The 25521-nt window shown below is 43.8% G+C and overlaps 1 protein-coding gene across 4 annotated transcripts in view; it reads right to left on the reverse strand.

Annotated features, from left to right (window-relative positions):
- LOC135573358 (gastrula zinc finger protein XlCGF26.1-like) overlaps positions 1-21615 on the reverse strand; it is a 62234-nt gene extending 40619 nt beyond the window's left edge. Inside the window, exons 1-3 of one of the 4 annotated variants that reach the window (XM_065022438.1) lie at positions 17191-21615; positions 15159-15407; positions 6436-6684 (exon numbers count right to left, since the gene is read on the reverse strand). In XM_065022438.1, the coding sequence (XP_064878510.1) occupies positions 6436-6684; positions 15159-15261 (352 nt within the window). In that variant the 5' untranslated portion in view covers positions 15262-15407; positions 17191-21615. The remainder of the gene's footprint in view (positions 1-6435; positions 6685-15158; positions 15408-17190) is intronic. The other 3 variants (XM_065022429.1, XM_065022434.1, XM_065022432.1) reach the window with 3 other exon arrangements.
- Between the last annotated feature and the right edge of the window lie 3906 nt (positions 21616-25521).

A 25521-nucleotide genomic window follows, 5' to 3' on the forward strand; every position in this document is an offset into this window, starting at 1 on the left:
ATATGTCTCAGTGGAACACCACATAACGCCAACGGAATACTCCATATGAGTCAGTGGAACACCCCATAACGCCAACGGAATACTCCATATGAGTCAGTGGAACACCACATAACGCCAACGGAATACTCCATATGAGTCAGTGGAACACCCCATAACGCCAACGGAATACTCCATATGAGTCAGTGGAACACCCCATAACGCCAACGGAATACTCCATATGTCTCAGTGGAACACCCCATAACGCCAACGGAATACTCCATATGTCTCAGTGGAACACCACATAACGCCAACGGAATACTCCATATGAGTCAGTGGAACACCACATAACGCCAACGGAATACTCCATATGAGTCAGTGGAACACCCCATAACGCCAACGGAATACTCCATATGTCTCAGTGGAACACCACATAACGCCAACGGAATACTCTATGTCTCAGTGGAACACCCCATAACGCCAACGGAATACTCCATATGTCTCAGTGGAACACCACATAACGCCAACGGAATACTCCATATGAGTCAGTGGAACACCACATAACGCCAACGGAATACTCCATATGAGTCAGTGGAACACCACATAACGCCAACGGAATACTCCATATGAGTCAGTGGAACACCACATAACGCCAACGGAATACTCCATATGAGTCAGTGGAACACCCCATAACGCCAACGGAATACTCCATATGAGTCAGTGGAACACCACATAACGCCAACGGAATACTCCATATGTCTCAGTGGAACACCCCATAACGCCAACGGAATACTCCATATGTCTCAGTGGAACACCCCATAACGCCAACGGAATACTCCATATGTCTCAGTGGAACACCACATAACGCCAACGGAATACTCCATATGTCTCAGTGGAACACCACATAACGCCAACGGAATACTCCATATGAGTCAGTGGAACACCACATAACGCCAACGGAATACTCCATATGTCTCAGTGGAACACCACATAACGCCAACGGAATACTCCATATGTCTCAGTGGAACACCCCATAACGCCAGTGGAACACCCCATAACGCCAACGGAATACTCCATATGTCTCAGTGGAACACCCCATAACGCCAACGGAATACTCCATATGAGTCAGTGGAACACCCCATAACGCCAACGGAATACTCCATATGAGTCAGTGGAACACCACATAACGCCAACGGAATACTCCATATGTCTCAGTGGAACACCACATAACGCCAACGGAATACTCCATATGAGTCAGTGGAACACCCCATAACGCCAACGGAATACTCCATATGTCTCAGTGGAACACCCCATAACGCCAACGGAATACTCCATATGTCTCAGTGGAACACCCCATAACGCCAACGGAATACTCCATGAGTCGTCTCAGTGGAGTGGAACACCCCATAACGCCAACGGAATACTCCATATGACTCAGTGGAACACCCCATAACGCCAACGGAATACTCCATACGTCTCAGTGGAACACCCCATAACGCCAACGGAATACTCCATATGTCTCAGTGGAACACCCCATAACGCCAACGGAATACTCCATATGTCTCAGTGGAACACCCCATAACGCCAACGGAATACTCCATATGAGTCAGTGGAACACCCCATAACGCCAGTGGAGTACCCCACAACGCCAGTGGAGTACCCCACAACGCCAGTGGAGTACCCCACAACGCCAGTGGAGTACCCCACAACGCCAGTGGAGTACCCCATAACGCCAGTGGAGTACCCCATAACGCCAGTGGAGTACCCCATAACGCCAGTGGAGTACCCCATAACGCCAGTGGAGTACCCCATAACGCCAGTGGAGTACCCCATAACGCCAGTGGAGTACCCCACAACGCCAGTGGAGTACCCCACAACGCCAGTGGAGTACCCCATAACACCAGTGGAGTACCCCATAACACCAGTGGAGTACCCCATAACACCAGTGGAGTACCCCCATAACACCAGTGGAGTACCCCCATAACGCCAGTGGAGTACCCCATAATGTAAAACAACAAGAAAAATAACAGACATTGAATATCCCTTTGAGCATGGTGAAGATATTAATTACACTTTGGATGGTGTATCAATACACCCAGTCACTACAAAAATACAGGCGTCCTTCCTAACTCAGTTGCCGGGGAGGAGGGAAACTGCTCAGCGTTTTCACCATGAGGCCAATGGTGACTTTAAAACAGTTAGACTGAGGATGGATCAACAACATTGTAGTTACTCCACAATATTAACATCAATAACAGAGTGAAAAGAAGGAAAGCTCTACAGAGTAAAACTATTCCAAAACATGCATCCTGTTTGCATTAAGGCACTAAAGTAAAACTGCAAAAAATGTGGCAAAAATAATTAACTTAAAATCCTGAATACAAAGTGTTATGTTTGGGGCAAATCTAACACAACACATCACGGAGTACCACTCCTCACATGGAGGTGGCTGCATCATGTTATGGGTATGCTTGTCATCGGCAAGGACTTGGACGTTTTTTGTTTGTTGATAAAAAATAAATGGAATAAAACTAAGCACTGGCAAAATCCTAGAGGAAAACCTGGTTCAGTCTGCTTTCCAACAAACACTGGTATGCAAATTCACCTTTCAGAAGGACAATAACCTAAAACACAAGGCCAAATACACACTGGAGTTGCTTACCAAGACATTGAATGTTCCAGAGTGGCCTAGTTACAGTTTTGACTTAAAAAATCTTGAAAATCTATGCCAAGACATGAAAATGGCTGTCCAGCAATGATCAACAACCAACTTGACAGAGCTCGAAGACTTTTTTTCAGAATAAATGTGCAAATATTGTACAATCCAGGTGTGGAAAGCTCTTAGAGATTTACACAGAAAAACTCACAGCTGTAATCACTGCCAAAGGTGCTTCTTCAAAGTATTTACTCAGGGGTGTGAATACTGTGGTGGTTAATTTCTTTACTATCAAATGAGGAGAGACAAACTTATCACACAAGTCAGAGTTATACTTAAACAAAATCTTTAAATCTCTCATTAATAAAGGAGCAGGTTAATACAACGCACATATATGAAGTGAATTGATTGAGTGCGCTACGATACTGATGGCTGGTCATGGCTGGTCGACAAATTCACGCTCAGATGATTCATTGAGAGCCCAGAGACAAAAGTACAAAGTCCATCCTCTTTCAGTCTACATGACACATGACAGATGTATAGAATGGGTCGCAAGGTTAAGATTTGTATGAAATATACCTATAATACATAGCAGACAGCAACTGCTGTGTCAACAGTTTTCATTGCGTAGAGACCAGTGTCTGGCCCTCCTGGAGCCATCTATCTCTGGTATGGTAGAGACCAGTGTCTGGCCCTCCTGGAGCCATCTATCCCTGGTATGGTAGAGACCAGTGTCTGGCCCTACTGGAACCATCTCTCCCTGGTATGGTAGAGACCAGTGTCTGGCCCTACTGGAGCCATCTCTCCCTGGTATGGTAGAGACCATGGTAGAGACCAGTGTCTGGAACCATCTCTCCCTGGTATGGTAGAGACCAGTGTCTGGCAGCCATCTCTCCCTGGTATGGTAGAGACCAGTGTCTGGCCCTACTGGAACCATCTCTCCCTGGTATGGTAGAGACCTGTGTCTGGCCCTACTGCAGCCATCTCTCCCTGGTATGGTAGAGACCAGTGTCTGGCCCTATTGGAGCCATCTGTCCCTGGTATGGTAGAGACCAGTGTCTGGCCCTACTGGAACCATCTCTCCCTGGTATGGTAGAGACCAGTGTCTGGCCCTACTGGAGCCATCTCTCCCTGGTCCCGTATAGAACAGAAGCATTAACATGCTCTGTAATGCTCTTTAGGTTTAATCATCCAGAAGACATCGTACATCTCCTGTCAGTGTTATCTCCCAGAGGCCCTTCCTCAGTAGAACACACACACAAGAGTTAAGAATACTCTGTTCTGTCGAATAAAACAAACATTTGATGCAATAAAAGTATTATAACATAACCTTGCAATCTTCCACCATAATATTTCTGCATTGTTATTATTTTTTTTACACATTTGCAAACATTTCAAAAAACATGTTTTTCCTGTCATTATTGGGTATTGTGTGTAGATGGCTCAATTATTATTTATTTTTCAAATTTAGGCTGCAACATAATGTGGAATAAGTCAAGGGGTATGAATACTTTCTGAAGGCTCTATACTGTCCAATACAAAAGGGGAATACAACTATTCTAAAAGTGGACAACAGCTGATTGCAAAAAAAAGAGTGAAAATTCAGACCCATATCATCCTCCACTCACTATCACAAGGGTTAGTAACTACACAGACTCATTTCATATCATCCTCCACTCACTATCACAAGGGTTAGTAACTACACAGACTAATTCATATCATCCTCCACTCACTATCACAAGGGTTAGTAACTATACAGACTCATTTCATATCATCCTCCACTCACTATCACAAGGGTTAGTAACTACACAGACTCATTTCATATCATCCTCCACTCACTATCACAAGGGTTAGAAACTACACAGACTCATTTCATAGAACTTTAAAACACTGTCAGTTTGTCTACTCCACTTCTTTAGTCTACTCTCTGATCACTCCAGATAGACCAGTGAATAAAACAAATGCTGACAATACTGGTGTCAAACCACCAAACCATGCAAGTCTCAGTAGCATGAAATAACATCTACAGTGGGGCAAAAAAGTATTTAGTCAGCCACCAATTGTGCAAGTTCTCCCACTTAAAAGGATGAGAGGCCTGTAATTTTCATCATAGGTACACTTCAACTATGACAGACAAAAATATCACATTGTAGGATTTTTAATTAATTTATTTGCAAATTATGGTGGAAAATAAGTATTTGTTCAATAACAAAAGTTTCTCAATACTTTGTTATATACCCTTTGTTGGCAATGACAGAGGTCAAACGTTTTCTGTAAGTCTTCACAAGGTTTTCACACACTGTTGCTGTTATTTTGGCCCATTCCTCCATGCAGATCTCCTCTAGAGCAGTGATGTTTTGGGGCTGTTGCTGGGCAACATGGACTTTCAATTCCCTCCAAAGATTATCTATGGGGTTGAGATCTGGAGACTGGCCAGGCCACTCCAGGACCTTGAAATGCTTCTTACGAAGCCACTCCTTCGTTGCCCGGGCGGTGTGTTTGGGATCATTGTCATGCTGAAAGACCCAGCCACGTTTCATCTTCAATGCCCTTGCTGATGGAAGGAGGTTTTCACTCAAAATCTAACGATACATGGCCCCATTCATTCTTTCCTTTACACGGATCAGTCGTCCTGGTCCCTTTGCAGAAAAACAGCCCCAAGCATGATGTTTCCACCCCCGTGCTTCACAGTAGGTATGGTGTTCTTTGGATGCAACTCAGCATTCTTTGTCCTCCAAACACGACAAGTTGAGTTTTTACCAAAAAGTTATATTTTGCTTTCATCTGACCATATGACATTCTCCCAATCTTCTTCTGGATCATCCAAATGCTCTCTAGCAAACTTCAGACAGCCTGGACATGTACTAGCTTAAGCAGGGGGACACGTCTGGCACTGCAGGATTTGAGTCCCTGGCGGCGTAGTGTGTTACTGATGGTAGGCTTTGTTACTTTGGTCCCAGCTCTCTGCAGGACATTCACTAGGTCCCCTCGTGTGGTTCTGGGATTTTTGCTCACCCATCTTGTGATCATTTTGACCCCACAGGGTGAGATCTTGCGTGGAGCCCCAGATCGAGGGAGATTATCAGTGGTCTTGTATGTCTTCCATTTCCTAATAATTGCTCCCACAGTTGATTTCTTCAAACCAAGCTGCTTACCTATTGCAGACTCAGTCTTCCCAGCCTGGTGCAGGTCTACAATTTTGTTTCTGGTGTCCTTTGACAGCCCTTTGGTCTTGGCCATAGTGGAGTTTGGAGTGTGACTGTTTGAGGTTGTGGACAGGTGTCTTTTATACTGTTCAAACAGGTGCCATTAATACAGGTAACGAGTGGAGGACAGAGGAGCCTCTTAAAGAAGAAGTTACAGGTCTGTGAGAGCCAGAAATCTTGCTTGTTTGTAGGTGACCAAATACTTATTTTCCACCATAATTTGCAAATAAATTCATTAAAAATCTACAATGTGATTTTCTGGATTTTTCTTCTTCTCATTTTGTCTGTCATAGTTGAAGTGTACCGATGATGAACATTACAGGCCTCATCTTTTTAAGTGGGAGAACTTGCACAATTGGTGGCTGACTAAATACTTTTTTGCCCCACTGTACCTTCTCATTGAAACAGTTCATCATGAAACAGTTCAACAGCAACTTTTCATACACAGTGGGAAGTTGGAATGAAAAACACGTTTTGTACAGTCTGGTGTTCATCAGGGATGTGATGTAAGAATGAATTCACAATAGCAATAGACTGGGTCATAACTAACGGAGGTATAACCTATGAAGGGAACTTATAGATAGAACCTGCTCTTACCATGATTAACAGATGTCCCAATCTTCTCCTCCTCTTCTTCATCTTTAATGTTGACATTCAGCTCCAGTGTTTGACTGCAGTCTTCCAGCTTCACTGATGTCATCTCTGGACCCTGCAGTGCAAACTGGGGTCCACTGTCACAATCAGGACCCAGTGACTGTAGGTTTGGACTCCGTGTGGAAGGAGAGAGGCAGGCTGGGTTTGTCCTCACTGTTGATGTTACTGGCCTCAGACTTGACCTGAGTCGACCTGTAGTAATAAAGAGAAACGGACAAAAGTTATTGTCTTTAAGTTCTGGCACTTCCTTTATTCTCTTAAAAAAAATACAAAAATAAAAACAATTGTTCAATGATCTAATTTCAATAGACCGGGTAGTTAAACATTGACAACAAAAAATTTATTCACATTAGATGAGGGCACACTTTAAATTACACGTTAAAAAAAACTTGAGCTTAAAAGAAAAGTGCAACTGACAGCGTTTGAACTACCTTTCAGACATGAAGGTGACAGACAGACAATCATAATATCAGTAAAAAATATAAAATTCCCAGTTTCTGCTACAAAACCAACTTCATAAGAGGTTTGTCTCAACATTTCATGACGTACACTAAGGCATTGTTGGTAGAATAGATGGATGCAGTTCAATGCATAATTCATATAATTTACCAATACATTTATTATTAAGAGAGGCCCACAGACCACCACCCAGAGAGGCCCACAGACTCCCACCCAGAGAGGCCCACAGACCCCCACCCAGAGAGGCCCACAGACCCCCACCCAGAGAGGCCCACAGACTCCCACCCAGAGAGGCCCACAGACTCCCACCCAGAGAGGACCACAGACTCCCACCCAGAGAGGCCCACAGACTCCCACCCAGAGAGGCCCACAGACTCCCACCCAGAGAGGCCCACAGACTCCCACCCAGAGAGGCCCACAGACTCCCATACAGAGAGACCAACAGACTCCCATACAGAGAGACCAACAGGAGCAACCAGGGTCAAGCACTCAGCCCAATGGCAGGTCGACAGATCTCCCGAACCATCAACTTATTGGCCACCAGCCCAAGCTCCCAACTGCCAGGCCACCAACCATCCACGATCCCCCTACAGATCCCTGAGAGCTGCCCGTCAACCATCCACGATCCCCCTACAGATCCCTGAGAGCTGCCCCTCAACCTTCCACGATCCCCCTACAGATCCCTGAGAGCTGCCCGTCAACCATCCACGATCCCCCTACAGATCCCTGAGAGCTGCCCCTCAACCTTCCTACACGATGCCCCCCTACAGATCCCTGAGAGCTGCCCCTCAACCATCCACGATCCCCCTACAGATCCCTGAGAGCTGCCCCTCAACCTTCCACGATCCCCCTACAGATCCCTGAGAGCTGCCCCTCAACCTTCCACGATCCCCCTACAGATCCCTGAGAGCTGCCCCTCAACCATCCACGATCCCCTACAGATCCCTGAGAGCTGCCCTCAACCATCCACGATCCCCCTACAGATCCCTGAGAGCTGCCCTCAACCATCCACGATCCCCTACAGATCCCTGAGAGCTGCCCCTCAACCATCCACGATCCCCTACAGATCCCTGAGAGCTGCCCCTCAACCATCCACGATCCCCTACAGATCCCTGAGAGCTGCCCCTCAACCATCCACGATCCCCTACAGATCCCTGAGAGCTGCCCCTCAACCATCCACGATCCCCTACAGATCCCTGAGAGCTGCCCCTCAACCATCCACGATCCCCCTACAGATCCCTGAGAGCTGCCCCTCAACCATCCACGATCCCCTACAGATCCCTGAGAGCTGCCCCTCAACCATCCCGATGACAGAGCTGCCCCTCAACCATCCACGATCCCCCTACAGATCCCTGAGAGCTGCCCCTCAACCATCCACGATCCCCCTACAGATCCCTGAGAGCTGCCCCTCAACCATCCACGATCCCCCTACAGATCCCTGAGAGCTGCCCCTCAACCAGTTTTTTTATATCTGGAAGTGGTTCTTGCTTGTACAACTCAGTAGTTTGTCATCCTAAATATATATATATATATATATATATATATATCTTTCTACGCTCCAATTTGCCCATATTTCTTGGAGATCCTGAATGTTTTTTGTGATACTATCAACTCTGCAGTATTAAGCACATTCATAACTGCTTTATAACATCGTAAATGAATATCAGTCAACTTAAGGGTGAAGGAGTCTGTGCACATTATAATGGCTTATGACATGGTTATGACGCCCATCATTCTATTCAATGTTATAGTTAAGTAATAAAGGATGAGAACCCAGGGATTATCGTGTGATAACTCCCTTAGGGTTTATGGTAGAAAATTACAAGATTATGTTGTAATACTGTTTGTTTATGCATCGAATAAGGTTTCTCGGTACTCTCTCATCTGTGTCTGAGTGGACTGAGTTGGGCCTCTGGCGCTGGCAATAGATAGGTACCAGGGAGGAGATGTCTCTGGTATGGATAGCTGAGTTGGTGTTTGTGTACTATGAGGTACCAGGGAGGAGATGTCTCTGGTATGGATAGCTGATGAGAAGAACCCCCGTCTTGGGGGCCAAACCCTGGTTTCTATACAATGACAACAGTCTTCACAGCAGATTCTATCTGATGTGAATTATTCATTTATTTTATATAAAATGATAACTTTTTGACCCATTCGACATATCTGTTGTTTGTCATGTATTCAGGAGGATGTGTCGTTGACAAGCTCCATTATTGCAATAATTAATAATACACTTGGATTGTTTTGAAGAAATCTTTTTGAAAAGTCTCTCCCCCCTTTGGCTAGAAATAGTCCACAACAGGCTGTTCTTAGGCCCAAGGCAAATAATAACATGTTGTTTTCATTAAAACCATTTTTTTTTTTATCAGTACACACATTATATTCATCCTCTCACCAGACCAAATGGGTGTGATAGTAAATTCACCCTGGCAATCTACTCCGCTTTCAGAGCACTCTAGTTTGACAGCGGCCGAGCGCAGAATAACGGAGGAATTTACGAACACCCTAAAGTCGGGTTGTTATGACAGGCAGCGGTGATTTTAACATGTCAATCTTGGTGGTGCAAAAAAAACACAACATTATTTTGTTTTTAGATGCATACTTCCCACGAAGAAACTACAACATTGTTGTTTTTAGATGCATACTTCCCACGAAGAAACTACAACATTGTTGTTTTTAGATGCATACTTCCCACGAAGAAACTACAACATTGTTGTTTTTAGATGCATACTTCCCACGAAGAAACTACAACATTGTTGTTTTTAGATGCATACTTCCCACGAAGAAACTACAACATTGTTGTTTTTAGATGCATACTTCCCACGAAGAAACTACAACATTGTTGTTTTTAGATGCATACTTCCCACGAAGAAACTACAACATTGTTGTTTTTAGATGCATGCTTCCCACGAAGAAACTACAACATTGTTGTTTTTAGATGCATGCTTCCCACGAAGAAACTACAACATTGTTGTTTTTAGATGCATGCTTCCCACGAAGAAACTACCATTGTTGTTTTTAAGCTTCCCACGAAGAAACTACAACATTGTTGTTTTTAGATGCATGCTTCCCACGAAGAAACTACAACATTGTTGTTTTTAGATGCATGCTTCCCACGAAGAAACTACAACACTTGTTTTTACATAAAACTGCACGAAAAACTACAACATTGTTAGGGTCTTATGCATGCTTCCCAACAGGGGAGATGGCTGAAAATAAGTAACTGATTGTTGTTTTTACTGGATAAGAATGCTTTTCTCCTTTCAATAATAATGAATGCATACTTCCCAGAAGAAACTACAACATTGTTGTTTTTAGTTCATGCATTCACAAGAAACTACAACATTGTTGTTTTTAGATGCATGCTTCCCACGAAGAAACTACAACATTGTTGTTTTTAGATGCATACTTCCCACGAAGAAACTACAACACTAAACAATACATAAAACTGCACTATAAAAAGGTTGCCACAAACTGTTAGGGTCTTACATAAAGCTGTCCCAACAGGGGAGCTTATGGCTGACTGGCGTAAATAAGTAAGGTTTCTGACTCCTTGTGGATTTGTGTAACTGGATAAGAACCGCTTTTCTCCTTTCAATAATAATGAATGTCGACCAGAGTTTCAAACATTCACAAACATTATTGTATTTTATGTTCTGTACATTCACAATGTTTGTTCTTCTATAATTAACACTTAGCTCTTCAGTATGAGCAGGGTTCAAGCAAACGAGCTGCGATGAGGTAGGCCTATTATTTCATCAATTTCTAAAATGGACAGCGACAGAAATTCAGATGGATATTAGTTCAGATAAATTCAGCATAGATGTTGCCTTAACTTTACTCTTCTTTAAGTCACCACAGTGCGAGAGGACTCAGACTCAGCGGTTAGCCTACCATAGAGAGAGAGGACCCAGACTCAGCGGTTAGCCTACCATAGAGAGAGAGGACTCAGACTCAGCGGTTAGCCTACCATAGAGAGAGAGACACCCAGACTCAGCGGTTAGCCTACCATAGAGAGAGAGAGGACCCAGGCTCAGCGGTTAGCCTACCATAGAGAGAGAGACCCAGACTCAGCAGTTAGCCTACCATAGAGAGAGAGAGAGAGAGAGAGACCCAGACTCAGCGGTTAGCCTACCATAGAGAGAGAGACCCAGACTCAGCGGTTAGCCTACCATAGAGAGAGAGAGACCCAGACTCAGCGGTTAGCCTACCATAGAGAGAGAGACCCAGACTCAGCGGTTAGCCTACCATAGAGAGAGAGACCCAGACTCAGCGGTTAGCCTACCATAGAGAGAGAGACCCAGACTCAGCGGTTAGCCTACCATAGAGAGAGAGACCCAGACTCAGCGGTTAGCCTACCATAGAGAGAGACACCCAGACTCAGCGGTTAGGCTACCATAGAGAGAGACCCAGACTCAGCGGTTAGCCTACCATAGAGAGAGAGAGACCCAGACTCAGCGGTTAGCCTACCATAGAGACCCAGACTCAGCGGTTAGCCTACCATAGAGAGAGAGGACCCAGACTCAGCGGTTAGCCTACCATAGAGAGAGAGGACCCAGACTCAGCGGTTAGCCTACCATAGAGAGAGAGGACCCAGAATCAGCGGTTAGCCTACCATAGAGAGAGAGGACCCAGACTCAGCGGTTAGCCTACCATAGAGAGAGAGGACCCAGACTCAGCGGTTAGCCTACCATAGAGAGAGAGAGACCCAGACTCAGCGGTTAGCCTACCATAGAGAGAGAGAGAGAGAGAGACCCAGACTCAGCGGTTAGCCTATCATAGAGCGAGAGACCCAGACTCAGCGGTTAGCCTACCATAGAGAGAGAGGACCCAGACTCAGCGGTTAGCCTACCATAGAGAGAGAGGACCCAGACTCAGCGGTTAGCCTACCATAGAGAGAGAGAGAGAGATAGAGACCCAGACTCAGCGGTTAGCCTACCATAGAGAGAGAGACCCAGACTCAGCAGTTAGCCTACCATAGAGAGAGAGAGAGACCCAGACTCAGAAATGCATTGAGATACTAGAGAGAGAGGACCCAGACTCAGAAATGCATTGAAATACTAGAGAGAGAGGACCCAGACTCAGCGGTCAGCCTACCATAGAGAGAGAGGACCCAGACTCAGCGGTTAGCCTACCATAGAGAGAGAGGACCCAGACTCAGCGGTTAGCCTACCATAGAGAGAGAGGACCCAGACTCAGCGGTTAGCCTACCATAGAGAGAGAGAGAGACCCAGACTCAGCGGTTAGCCTACCATAGAGAGAGAGAGAGACCCAGACTCAGCGGTTAGCCTACCATAGAGAGAGAGACCCAGACTCAGCGGTTAGCCTACCATAGAGAGAGAGACCCAGACTCAGCGGTTAGCCTACCATAGAGAGAGAGACCCAGACTCAGCAGTTAGCCTACCATAGAGAGAGAGAGAGAGAGACCCAGACTCAGCAGTTAGCCTACCATAGAGAGAGAGAGAGAGAGAGAGACCCAGACTCAGCGGTTAGCCTACCATAGAGAGAGAGACCCAGACTCAGCAGTTAGCCTACCATAGAGCGAGAGACCCAGACTCAGCAGTTAGCCTACCATAGAGAGAGAGAGACCCAGACTCAGCGGTTAGCCTACCATAGAGAGAGAGACCCAGACTCAGCGGTTAGCCTACCATAGAGAGAGAGACCCAGACTCAGCAGTTAGCCTACCATAGAGAGAGAGACCCAGACTCAGCAGTTAGCCTACCATAGAGAGAGAGAGAGAGACCCAGACTCAGCGGTTAGCCTACCACAGAGAGAGAGACCCAGACTCAGCAGATAGCCTACCATAGAGAGAGAGAGATAGAGATAGAGACCCAGACTCAGCGGTTAGCCTACCATAGAGAGAGAGACCCAGACTCAGCAGTTAGCCTACCATAGAGAGAGAGAGAGACCCAGACTCAGAAATGCATTGAGATACTGATTTTTCTTTACCAGGCCTGTAATGGGAAGAGTTATGACAGGCAATAAAAGGTTGTTTATAAATGTATGTTCTAACAGGGGTGATGGGTGCAGAGTTGATCAACTGGAATTTGTGCCTTCGTCTCAAAGAACGCACTGAGGTCAGTCATTCTACATTCTACATTCTAAAGTGATAAAACGTTTTGGTTGTGATTGGGACACTGAACGCACTGAGGTCAGTCATTCTAAATTGAGGGTGTTCATTGTTCCAGAGGAGGGAATGATGTATATTGACTAAATTGATTTGAGAACGTGTTAGTAGGTTTGTAAAATGTAGAAAATGATTTTGGAGTATAATGTGTTATGGGTTAGATGTAATGATAGAGTATCAATCCCAGAGACTGTATATTGTTGCAGGAGAGAGCTCATAGAAGAAGGAGAGCAGCTAACGGTACACAATATGGGGATTTAATTAAACATTACACATACACAGATAATGGTGAAAGTAAAAAGTAACCAGGACTCAGACACGGCTAAGACATCCGGGTTGGCAGAATGTGCTAAAGCAGTGAATAAAGCAAACTCTAATGTTAACATGCATGAAACCAAGGCTATTACGGTTACAGAAGTCAACAAATGAGAGCACCTGGGGAATAGGAGTGGAGCTAGGCTCTGCAGGGCCTGGATTCACCTCTACATCACCAGAGGAACAGAGGAGATGTAGGATAAGGGTACGGCTAAAGGCTATAAGACCTGACCGTCTAGCACGTTCGGAACAGAGAGTAAAGGGAGCAGGCTTCTGGGCACGATAGCATAGATTCTAGGCATAAGGTACAGACAAAGGTATGGTAGGAAGAGAGTACATTGGAGGTAAACCTAGGCATTGAGTAATGATGAGAGAGATATAGTCTCTAGAGACATTTAAACCAGGTGATGTCATCGCATATGTAGGAGGTGGAACGACATGGTTGGTTAAGGCATATTGAGCAGGGCTAGAGGCTCTACAGTGAAATAGGACAGTAATCACTAACTAGGACAGAAATGGACAAGGCATATTGATATTAGGGAGAGGCATGCGTAGCCAAGTGATCGTATGGGTCCAGTGAGTGGTTGGGCTGGCTGGGGACACGGCGATTCAGACAGTTAGCAGGCCGGGGCTAGCAAGCTAGCATAAGGGCCTTAGAGGGATGTCACGATGGGGGAAAGTCTGTTTTTGCCTCCCAGTGCAGTGACGTCGATAGACCAGTCGTGGAATTAGTAGGGTTCCAAGTAGCAGAGGGGTCCAAGTCCAATTGGCAAAATGGGTATAGTGGTCCAAGAAATTGGCCGATGGATCAGCTAACAGCCCAATATGCTCTAGATAGCTAGCAGGCCGCGGTTAGCAGAAGGGCCTTCAGGGGACGTCGCGCCTGAGTGGGATCCTCGGGCAGATTACGTCGGTATTCCAGTCGTGAAGGATCAGTGGGGTTCCGTGCCCCGTACCGGCAGTAGAAGGGGTCCAGATATTGTAGCCAAGGAGTGGGCTTCAGGAGTAGCCCAGGAGCCCTAGCCGGGAGATGGGTCTAGCATGGGCTAGCTCCAGGACGGAAATGTTAGCCAGGAGTAGTCAACCGGGGTTGCGTTTAGCTAACTGCGATGATCCAGATGAAAAGGTTCAGAGTTTGCTGGTAGGAATCCGGGGCTTTGGAGAGAAAAATAGGTCCGGTATGTTTCTGGTTTGAAACTCGTTGTAAGAACTGGCGAGAGCTTTCCGAGCTAAAGGTTAGCTGATGACCTCTAGCAGTAGTTAGCTGACTGATAGCTGATAGCTAGTTAGCTTCAGTTGGCAGTGTTCTGAAGTTCTATGAAAAGAGTCTGTGTAGTTGCTAGGGTTGCTGTCAATCCCACTTGAATTTCAGTCAATTCAGGAAATAACTCATTCTAATTTCAATTCTCTGCAATGCTTTTCGATCAGGAAAAGGTGGTGTCACACTTTACTGTAGGTGTCCTTAGTCATGTGTTCATCTTCTTCACTTCTTTAGTCGACACTATGATAATTCCAGACAGCCCATTGAATAAAACACATGCTGACAATACTGATGTCAAACCATCCAGATCTCAGTAGCATGAAATAACATCTACCTTCTCATTGAAAACAGTTCTATAGCAACTTTCAACACACAGTGTGAAGTTGAAACAAACAACAGTCTGGAGTTCTTCAGGGATGTGTGAGTCAGATAGAACTTAACCCAGCAATAGACTGGGTCATAACTTACGGAGGTCTAACTTATGAAGAAAGAATCTGCTCTTACCGTGATAAACAGATTTCCCAATCTTCTCCTCCTCTTCTTCATCTTTAATGTTGACATTCAGCTCCAGTGTTTGACTGCAGTTTTCCAGCTTCACTGATGCCATCTCTGGATCCTGCAGTGCAAACTGGGCTCCACTGTTACAATCAGGACCCAGTGACTGTAGGTTTGGACTCGGTGTGGAAGGAGAGAGGCAGGCTGGGTTTGTCCTCACTGTTAATGTTACAAACCTCAGACTTGACCTTGGTCAGCCTGTAGTAATAAAGAGTAACGGACACAAAAGTTATTGTCTTGACAGTTCTGGCACAGTCTTAATTCTCTAAAAATAAATTATATTTGTTCAATTATCTCATTTCAATAGATCAGGTAGCTAAGCATTGACAACTCAACATTCATTCCCATTAGACAAAAAGTACACACTTTAAATGACACAATGTAAGTGAACTTAACCTACAGTAGATTTCCTACATTTACATAAATGCATTTCCTACATTTGCAGTTAAATTGGGATATATTTTACTTCTCATTTAGACTAATCTTCCAAGAGTCCTTAAAAAAAACAATTTATGTGATCACATTTAGTGAGAGACAAAGGTTGACAAAGAGAGTTAGTAACACACTTTGATTTTATAACACACTGAGAGACAAAGAGATACTATAACACACTTTAACACACTTAACACACTCATTTAGACTAATCTTGAGAGACCAAGAGACATAACACACTGAGAGACAAAAACATAACACACTTAACACACTTAACACACTGAAACAAAGAGACATTGAGAGACAAAGAGACATAACACACTGAGAGACAAAGAGACATAACACACTGAGAGACAAAGAGACATAACACACTGAGAGACAAAGAGACATAACACACTGAGAGACAAAGAGACATAACACACTGAGAGACAAAGAGACATAACACACTGAGAGACAAAGAGACATAACACACTGAGAGACAAAGAGACATAACACACTGAGAGACAAAGAGACATAACACACTGAGAGACAAAGAGACATAACACACTGAGAGACAAAGAGACATAACACACTGACATATTGACCAGATAAATACTCTTTAACAGTCTGAAAAGTTAGATTGATTCTTCCATAGTCATGCACAACCTTCCAATGTATTATAAAATAATGTTTGAATTTATATATTAAAACGTTTCTGGTTCACTCAGATAAATTATTCAATTTTGTTATCACTCTGAATCTAAATGTTATTTTGCCTATTCTTCGTTTCTGTCTGGATAACACAGATTGTGGACAATCTATTCCTGGTATTGACTGAATGTCTGTCTCTAACCAACGGAGTACTGTTGTGAATAGATTTTGTCCGTTTTAAATGGTGTGCATTGTGAAATAAAATGAGCATGGTCATGACTACAACAGAAGAAACATATCTCCACCTTTAAAACAATCCTTGTTGCTTTGTTCTGTCCAATCTGCAGCCTCCTAACTTGACTTGATGATGCACGTGCCCATATTTAGCGATCCTTCTGATAATGGATGCAGTTTAGGCAGCACTATGGACTATGCTCCTGAATAGCCATGTCTTCACTGTATTATTTCACCTCACATATATATTGTGTTTCCCATTTGTCACAACATAGGAACAATTATAGACAAAGATAGAAACACCTGAATGTCTGTTGTTACACATGTAAAAATAATAATAATAAGTGCACCCGCGCTGCCTGCACTGAATTCTGTTGACGTAGACAGAAGGGGAGCCGCCATTTTACCATCTCGTGAATTTTACACAAAAACAATAACGAACTCAAAAATCGCAAATAAATAGATTTTAAAAATGAAATGAGCTTTACTAAATGATTTTCATTCAATCAGCCAAACCCAAAGTCTCTAGCTATTTGACTAATAAAATAGTTATGCTCACTCGGCTTGACACAAAAGTAACACGTAAAACCTTTACCAAACGTGATAATACCATAAAGGAGGTGTTACCCAGCACGTTATTACATGTTCTTTCGATATTACAAAGTTTAAACGTGCTGTTACATACCTGTAGTAATACATGTGAAACGGACACTAAATATATCGTCTTCACCACACAGTTCTGGCGCCTTCCCGGAACTTCCTGTTCCACCACTGCAACAGAGGCAGTGTTGCCAACTCCTCAGTAAGGAAAGTAGCTATTGGCTGTCTTTTTTGCCAATTTTTTTTTATTAACAACAAATCAATACAGGAAGTACATGAGGGAACACAAGTATATATGAATAATATACAATGGATAATTGTGCTAGAGGGTACAATATCACATTACACAAGGACCTTAAGGGACATACATACACTTATAATTCTAACAGCTTTTTTGTTAGTAGAGTATTTCATTGTCTTAAAATACAGTTCAATTTCTTTTAAGGTAAGAAAATGTATTTTTTTTGTTTGTAAATTTACATTTGTGAATATGAAATTTGGCCAAAAGAATAATGAAATGAATTACATAAAAATGTTTCAGCTTATTTCTATCGTATGTAAAGACTCCAAGCAGTACATCTCTCCACAATAGTGTAAGTTCTTCATAAATGTGTTCAATTATAAATCTACTGAGGTCTTGCCCCAATTTTCTTACATAAATACAATGTCAAAAAAGATGCAACACTGTCTCTGGGTGGTCATTAAAAAAGTACCAATTTGAGTTGATGTTTTCTTTAAGCTTCATATAGTGGTTGGCAGGATAATATTTATGAATAATTTTAAAGGAAACTTCCTTAAATTTTGTTAACAAGTAGGTATGTGTGTGGCAACAGCCAAACTTTTTCCCAACAGATATCAATAAATCCATTCCAATAAGGCATGACATAAAGTATAGATACAACATCCTGCTGAAACAAGGTTCATATCGCTCTGTTGTTGAATGGACCAAAAGTGAAACAAATCTTTCCTACTGATGAGTCAACAGGGTCAACGGAAGGTAGGCACTGAGGGTCAGGTCTTGACACGTTCCTGCATAATAAAGCAACACCTGAAGGAATGGCATCTAAAACAATTGCAAAATCTTTAGGTGTTACAGGGACCTTGTAAAGTGATAAGAATTCCTTATAACTGAGTAAAAGACCCTTTGAATTTACCAGTTGGCTCACCAATAGGATATTATTTCGGGACCAATATTCTAAAAACAAAGAAGTATTTCTATACAATATATCCTGATTATTCCATATACAGTGCCTTGCGAAAATATTCGGCCCCCTTGAACTTTGCGACCTTTTGCCACATTTCAGGCTTCAAACATAAAGATATAAAACTGTATTTTTTTGTGAAGAAACAACAACAACTGGGACACAATCATGAAGTGGAACGACATTTATTGGATATTTCAAACTTTTTTAACAAATCAAAAACTGAAAAATTGGGCGTGCAAAATTATTCAGCCCCTTTACTTTCAGTGCAGCAAACTCTCTCCAGAAGTTCAGTGAGGATCTCTGAATGATCCAATGTTGACCTAAATGACTAATGATGATAAATACAATCCACCTGTGTGTAATCAAGTCTCCGTATAAATGCACCTGCACTGTGATGGTCTCAGAGGTCCGTTAAAAGCGCAGAGAGCATCATGAAGAACAAGGAACACACCAGGCAGGTCCGAGATACTGTTGTGAAGAAGTTTAAAGCCGGATTTGGATACAAAAAGATTTCCCAAGCTTTAAACATCCCAAGGAGCACTGTGCAAGCGATAATATTGAAATGGAAGGAGTATCAGACCACTGCAAATCTACCGAGACCTGGCCGTCCCTCTAAACTTTCAGCTCATACAAGGAGAAGACTGATCAGAGATGCAGCCAAGAGGCCCATGATCACTCTGGATGAACTGAAGAGATCTACAGCTGAGGTGGGAGACTCTGTCCATAGGACAACAATCAGTCGTATATTGCACAAATCTGGCCTTTATGGAAGAGTGGCAAGAAGAAAGCCATTTCTTAAAGATATCCATAAAAAGTGTCGTTTAAAGTTTGCCACAAGCCACCTGGGAGACACACCAAACATGTGGAAGAAGGTGCTCTGGTCAGATGAAACCAAAATTGAACTTTTGGCAACAATGCAAAACGTTATGTTTGGCGTAAAAGCAACACAGCTCATCACCCTGAACACACCATCCCCACTGTCAAACATGGTGGTGGCAGCATCATGGTTTGGGCCTGCTTTTCTTCAGCAGAGACAGGGAAGATGGTTAAAATTGATGGGAAGATGGATGGAGCCAAATACAGGACCATTCTGGAAGAAAACCTGATGGAGTCTGCAAAAGACCTGAGACTGGGACGGAGATTTGTCTTCCAACAAGACAATGATCCAAAACATAAAGCAAAATCTACAATGGAATGGTTCAAAAATAAACATATCCAGGTGTTAGAGTGGCCAAGTCAAAGTCCAGACCTGAATCCAATCGAGAATCTGTGGAAAGAAGTGAAAATCACATTGATCGATATGGAAATTTGGCTAGTCTTTCAGAAAAAGTGCCTATATTGGCGGTCCTAAAAGTCGCCAATTGACGCCATCGCCTAATTTGCATAATTGTGATGGACGCTGTGGGAGAGACAAAAAGTGAGTTAAAAACACTCTAAATATGTTTAGAACAACAAATGAACTTTTTTTCTGTCGATTATTGTTTTATTTTATGTCACAATTCCAACCCTCCTCCTTTATCCGGGCTTGGGACCGGAAAAAGTGACCCAAAAGCGACACTGGCGGAGTTACTTCGTTTTTAAATTTTTTTTTAAATTTATTTCTTAATTTTGTTTGGTTTTTAACCTTATGGTCCACTTAGGAGCCAACAACAAGTCACAGTAAAACATGAACATTTTTAACCATAACATTTCTTACATTTTTGTGTATACAATCTAAATGGACCAAAAAGAGACAAAAAAAAACTGTCAATGGCAATGTGAGAAAAATATGGTACCTCGTCTGGCCCAAATTCAGGTTAATAGTTTTTTGAAATGTAAACGAGGGCGGGATCAGCCAGCGGCGGCTTCCCGCATGCGCGATTCATTTGCAGTCTGGACGCGGAGGGGTGAACATCTCCTGCACACCATCCCACTACTTTGGCCTTAAACGATCCTACACCAGGCCGTCTGCCTTGGAGGATGGAACCACTTCCCTCAACTTCTTCTGCACTAAAATCTCTCACACCCAAATATGCTGCTGCAACTACCACATCTATTTTATGCTACTGCTATAAAATGATCTCCAATTTAAATCGCATAGTTACATAGGTCCATGGTGGACCGTTGACAAATAAATCTGTGTAAGAAAAGGCTTTCCACGGTCTGTTTTGTCAACGAACTCAATGTATTCCCAACACTGGTGGTATTAGATGATCCTAATAAATGATAGCCTAGTAAACGATGCCCTCCTCTGGTATGTTCTATTGAACTGTCTGGGACTCGTTGTTTCCCTGCTTACTACTCAAGGATATTTCACTGATTAGGTCAAAGAAGAAATTAACTTCAATGCACTGGTCTCAAATGTATTAGCATAACTAGTCTACACAGAACCAAGGCTGACCCATTGTAGAATGAGAGGCTTTATTATATTAAAACGTGTCCCAGTCCAACATGCCTAGCTCTGCCCACTGGGGCGTGGCTTACGGAACGCTCTCTGAAATAAATGCTCGTGTCCGCTTGTTCCGAATTTGGAAGGCCAAGAGTTTCAAATCGCTTTGATTTTACCGCTTGTTATGGGCATTTTTACAAGTGTTCATTACACCTGTTCAGAGTGCATTTACAGGTGATTAGAACGTTTGAATATTGTACTTTGACGCACGAAATGGTGACACGTTTTGAACGCCTGTGTAGTAAAGGTTACTTTCATGCGTCTGAAAGTACCACATTGTAGCCCCTCCCATCTCCATTTCCGTGAGTTTGACTTCCGGCCTGTTGCGATCAAAACAAATCAAATAAATGTATATTGCCCTTCTTACATCAGCTGATATATCAAAGTGCTGTACAGAAACCCAGCCTAAAACCCCAAACAGCAAGCAATGCAGGTGTAGAAGCACGGTGGCTAGGAAAAACTCCCTAGAAAGGCCAAAACCTAGAGAGGAACCAGGCTATGAGGGGTGGCCAGTCCTCTTCTGGCTGTGCCGGGTGGAGACTGTAACAGAACATGGCCAAGATGTTCAAATGTTCATAAATGACCAGCATGGTCAAATAATAGTAATCACAGTGAACAGGTCAGGGTTAAATAGCCGCAGGCAGAACAGTTGAAACTGGAGCAGCAGCACGGCCAGGTGTACTGGGGACAACAAGGAGTCACCATGCCAGGTAGTCCTGAGGCATGGTCCTAGGGCTCAGGTCCTCTGTGTGTGAGAAGGGAATTAGAGAGAGCATAATTAAATTCACACAGGCCCCCGGATAACACACAAAAAAATACACAAAATATAATATAAGATATCCCTCTAGTGGTGTGGGGGCTGTGCTTTGGCAAAGTGGGTGGGGTTATATCCTTCCTGTTTGGCCCTGTCCGGGAGTGTCCTCGGATGGGGCCACAGTGTCTCCTGACCCCTCCTGTCTCAGCCTCCAGTATTTATGCTGCAGTAGTTTGTGTCGGGGGGCTAGGGTCAGTTTGTTATATCTGGAGTACTTCTCCTGTCCTATTCGGTGTCCTGTGTGAATTCTCTAATTCTCTCCTTCTCTCTTTCTTTTTCTCTCTCTCGGAGGACCTGAGCCCTAGGACCATGCCCCAGGACTACCTGACATGATGACTCCTTGCTGTCCCCAGTCCACCTGGCCGTGCTGCTGCTCCAGTTTCAACTGTTCTGCCTTATTATTATTCGACCATGCTGGTCATTTATGAACATTTGAACATCTTGGCCATGTTCTGTTAAAATCTCCACCCGGCACAGCCAGAAGAGGACTGGCCACCCCACATATGCTCTCTCTAATTCTCTCTTTCTTTCTCTCTCTCGGAGGACCTGAGCCCTAGGACCATGCCCCAGGACATGATGACTCCTTGCTGTCCCCAGTCCATCTGACTGTGCTGCTGCTCCAGTTTCAACTGTTCTGCCTTATTATTATTATACGACCATGCTGGTCATGTATGAACATTTGAACATCTTGGCCATGTTCTGTTAAAATCTCCACCCGGCACAGCCAGAAGAGGACTGGCCACCCCACATAGCCTGGTTCCTCTCTAGGTTTCTTCCTAGGTTTTGGCCTTTCTAGGGAGTTTTTCCTAGCCACCGTGCTTCTACACCTGCATTGCTTGCTGTTTGGGGTTTTAGGCTGGGTTTCTGTACAGCACTTTGAGATATCAGCTGATGTACAAAGGGCTATATAAATACATTTGATTTGATAGACTAACCCTAACACCCGACACAAACTACTACAGCATAAATACTGGAGGCTGAGGCAGGAGGGGTCAGGAGACACTGTGGCCCCATCCGATGATACCCTCGGACAGGGCCAAACAGGCAGGATATAACCCCACCCACTTTGCCAAAGCATAGCCCCCACACCACTAGAGGGATATCTTCAACCACCAACTTACAGTACAAATTGCAGTAGTCTAACCTAGAAGTAACAAAAGCATGGATATATTTTTCTGCATCATTTGTGGACAGAAAATTTCAGATTTTTGCATTGTTACGTAGATGGAAAAAAGCTGTTTATTTTGTTCAACATAGGAGGGCCAAACACAGGAAGCAGCTCTTTCAGTAGTTTAGTTGGAATAGGGTCCATTATGTATCTTGAAGGGTTAGAGGCCATGATTATTTTCATCATTGTGTCAAGAGATACAGTACTAAAACACTTGAGTGTCTCTCTTGATCCTAGGTCCTGGCAGAGCTGTGCAGACTCGGGACAACTGAGCTTTGGAGGAATACGCAGATTTAAAGAGGAGTCCGTAATTTGCTTTCTAATGATCATGATCTTTTCCTCAAAGAAGTTCATGAATGTATTTCTGCTGAAGTGAAAGCCATCCTCTCTTGGGGAATGCTGCTTTTTAGTTAGCTTTGCACCTAGGGTATTGCGCAAGGTTAAATTGAGTTCCTCAGTTAGGTGATTAACTGATTTTTGTCCTCTGACGTCCTTGGGTAGGCAGAGGGTGTCTGGAAGGGCATCAATGAATCTTTGGGTTGTCTGAGAATTTATAGCACGACTTTTGATGCTCCTTGGTTGGGGTCTGAGCATATTATTTGTTGCGATTGCAAATGTAATAAAATGGTGGTCCGATAGTCCAGGATTATGAGGAGAAACATTAAGATCCACAACATTTATTCCACCGGACAAAACTAGGTCCAGAGTATGACTGTGACAGTGAGTAGGTCCGGAGACATGTTGGACAAAACCCACTGAGTTCGATGATGGCACCGAAAGCCTTTTGGAGTGGATCTGTGGACTTTTCCATGTGAATATTAAAGTCACCAAAAATTAGGGAGCTCCGTGAGGAACGCTGTATATGGCCCAGGAGGCCTGTAAAACAGTAGCTATAAAAAGTGATTGAGTAGGCTGCATAGATTTCATGACTAGAAGCTCAAAAGACAAAAACGTATTTTTTATTTTTTTGTAAATTGAAATTTGCTATCGTAAATGTTAGCAACACCTCCGCCTTTGCGGGATGCGCAGGGGTTATGTCACTAGTGTAACCAGGAGGTGAGGCCTTATTTACCATAGTAAATTCATCAGGCTTAAGCCGTGTTTCAGTCAGGCAAATCACATCAAGATTATGATCAGATTAGTTCATTGACTATAACTGCCTTGGAAGTGAGGGATCTAACATTAAGTAGCCCTATTTTGAGATTTGATGTATCACGATCTCTTTCAATAATGGCAGGAATGGAGGAGGTCTTTATTCTAGGGAGATTGATAAGGCGAACACCGCCATGTTTAGTTTTGCCCAACCTAGGTTGAGGCACAGACACGGTCTCAATGGGGATAGCTGAGCTGACTACACTGATTGTGCTAGTGGCAGACTCCACTAAGCTGGCAGGCTGGCTGACATCCTGCTGCCTGTCCTGCACCCTATTTCATTGTGAAGCTAGGGAGTTAGAGCGCTGTCTATGTTCATAGATAAAATGAGAGCACCCCTCCAGCTAGGATGGAGTCCGTCACTCCTCAACAGGCCAGGCTTGGTCCTGTTTGTGCTTGAGTCCCAGAAAGAGGGCCAATTATCCATCAATTCTATCTTTTGGGAGGGGCAGAAAACAGTTTCAACCAGCGATTGAGTTGTGAGACTCTGCTGTAGACCTCATCACTCCCCTTAACTGGGAGGGGGCCAGAGACTCCGCTGTAGAGTTCATCACTCCCCTTAACTGGGAGGGGGCCAGAGACTCCGCTGTAGAGCTCATCACTCCCCTTAACTGGGAGGGGGCCAGAGACAATTACTCGATGCGGACACGTCTTTCTAGCTGATTTACACACTGAAGCTATGTTGCGCTTGGTGACCTCTGACTGTTTCATCCTAACATCGTTGTTGCCAACGTGGATAACAATATCCCTATACTCTCTACACTTGCCAGTTTTAGCTTTGGCCAGCACCATCTTCAGATTAGCCTTAACGTCGGTAGCCCTGCCCCCTGGTAAACCGTGTATTATCGCTGGATGATCGTTTTAAGTATAATACTGCGGGTAATGGAGTCGCCAATGACTAGGGTTTTCAATTTGTCAGAGCTAATGGTGGGAGGCTTCGGCGTCTTAGACCCCGTAACCGGAGGAGTAGAGACCAGAGAAGGCTCGGCCTCAGACTCCGACTCGCTGCTTAATGGGGAAAACCGGTTGAAAGTTTGTCGGCTGAATGAGCGACTCCGGTTGAGCGTTCCTACAGCATCTCCCTCCAGAAGCCGGTTGAAAGTTGTCAGGCTGCGGGGACCGTGCGAGGGTATTTATACTATCTGTACTTACTGGTGGCACAGACGCTGTTTCATCCTTTCCTACACTGACATTAATCGCTTACTCAGGGAGGGAGGAGATGTTTCTAAATATGGATCAAATTGTTAAAAGTTGTCAATTAACGTTAGATTTACAGAATGTAAACAGCAAGGCGTTGGTGAGAAATGGAGGAATACATTTAAACGACTTTTCCCACATAGCATTACAACTACAAAGCTGACGCTGGCTAGCTAGTTTATTTTCATTGAAATAGCATGACTAGTTAGCTATCTAGAAATAGTCTTCTGTCTAACCTGTAACTAATGGTTGTCACGTTGTGGAACAGAACAATAGTTCTCTGTACTTGTCATTTGGTTGAGACTAATATTAGTTTAGAAAATAATTGTTTACTTTGTATTTGTTGTGTAATTGGTTGGCGTTTCTAGTTAGCAAGCAGATATTTATTTGATCAAGTTGGCTAACTTAGCTAATGTTTTAGGAGAACAGGCTAGCTCCCTGCATAATCTAAA

This window comes from Oncorhynchus nerka, linkage group LG2, assembly GCF_034236695.1.
Source record: "Oncorhynchus nerka isolate Pitt River linkage group LG2, Oner_Uvic_2.0, whole genome shotgun sequence".
NCBI lineage: Eukaryota > Metazoa > Chordata > Actinopteri > Salmoniformes > Salmonidae > Oncorhynchus > Oncorhynchus nerka.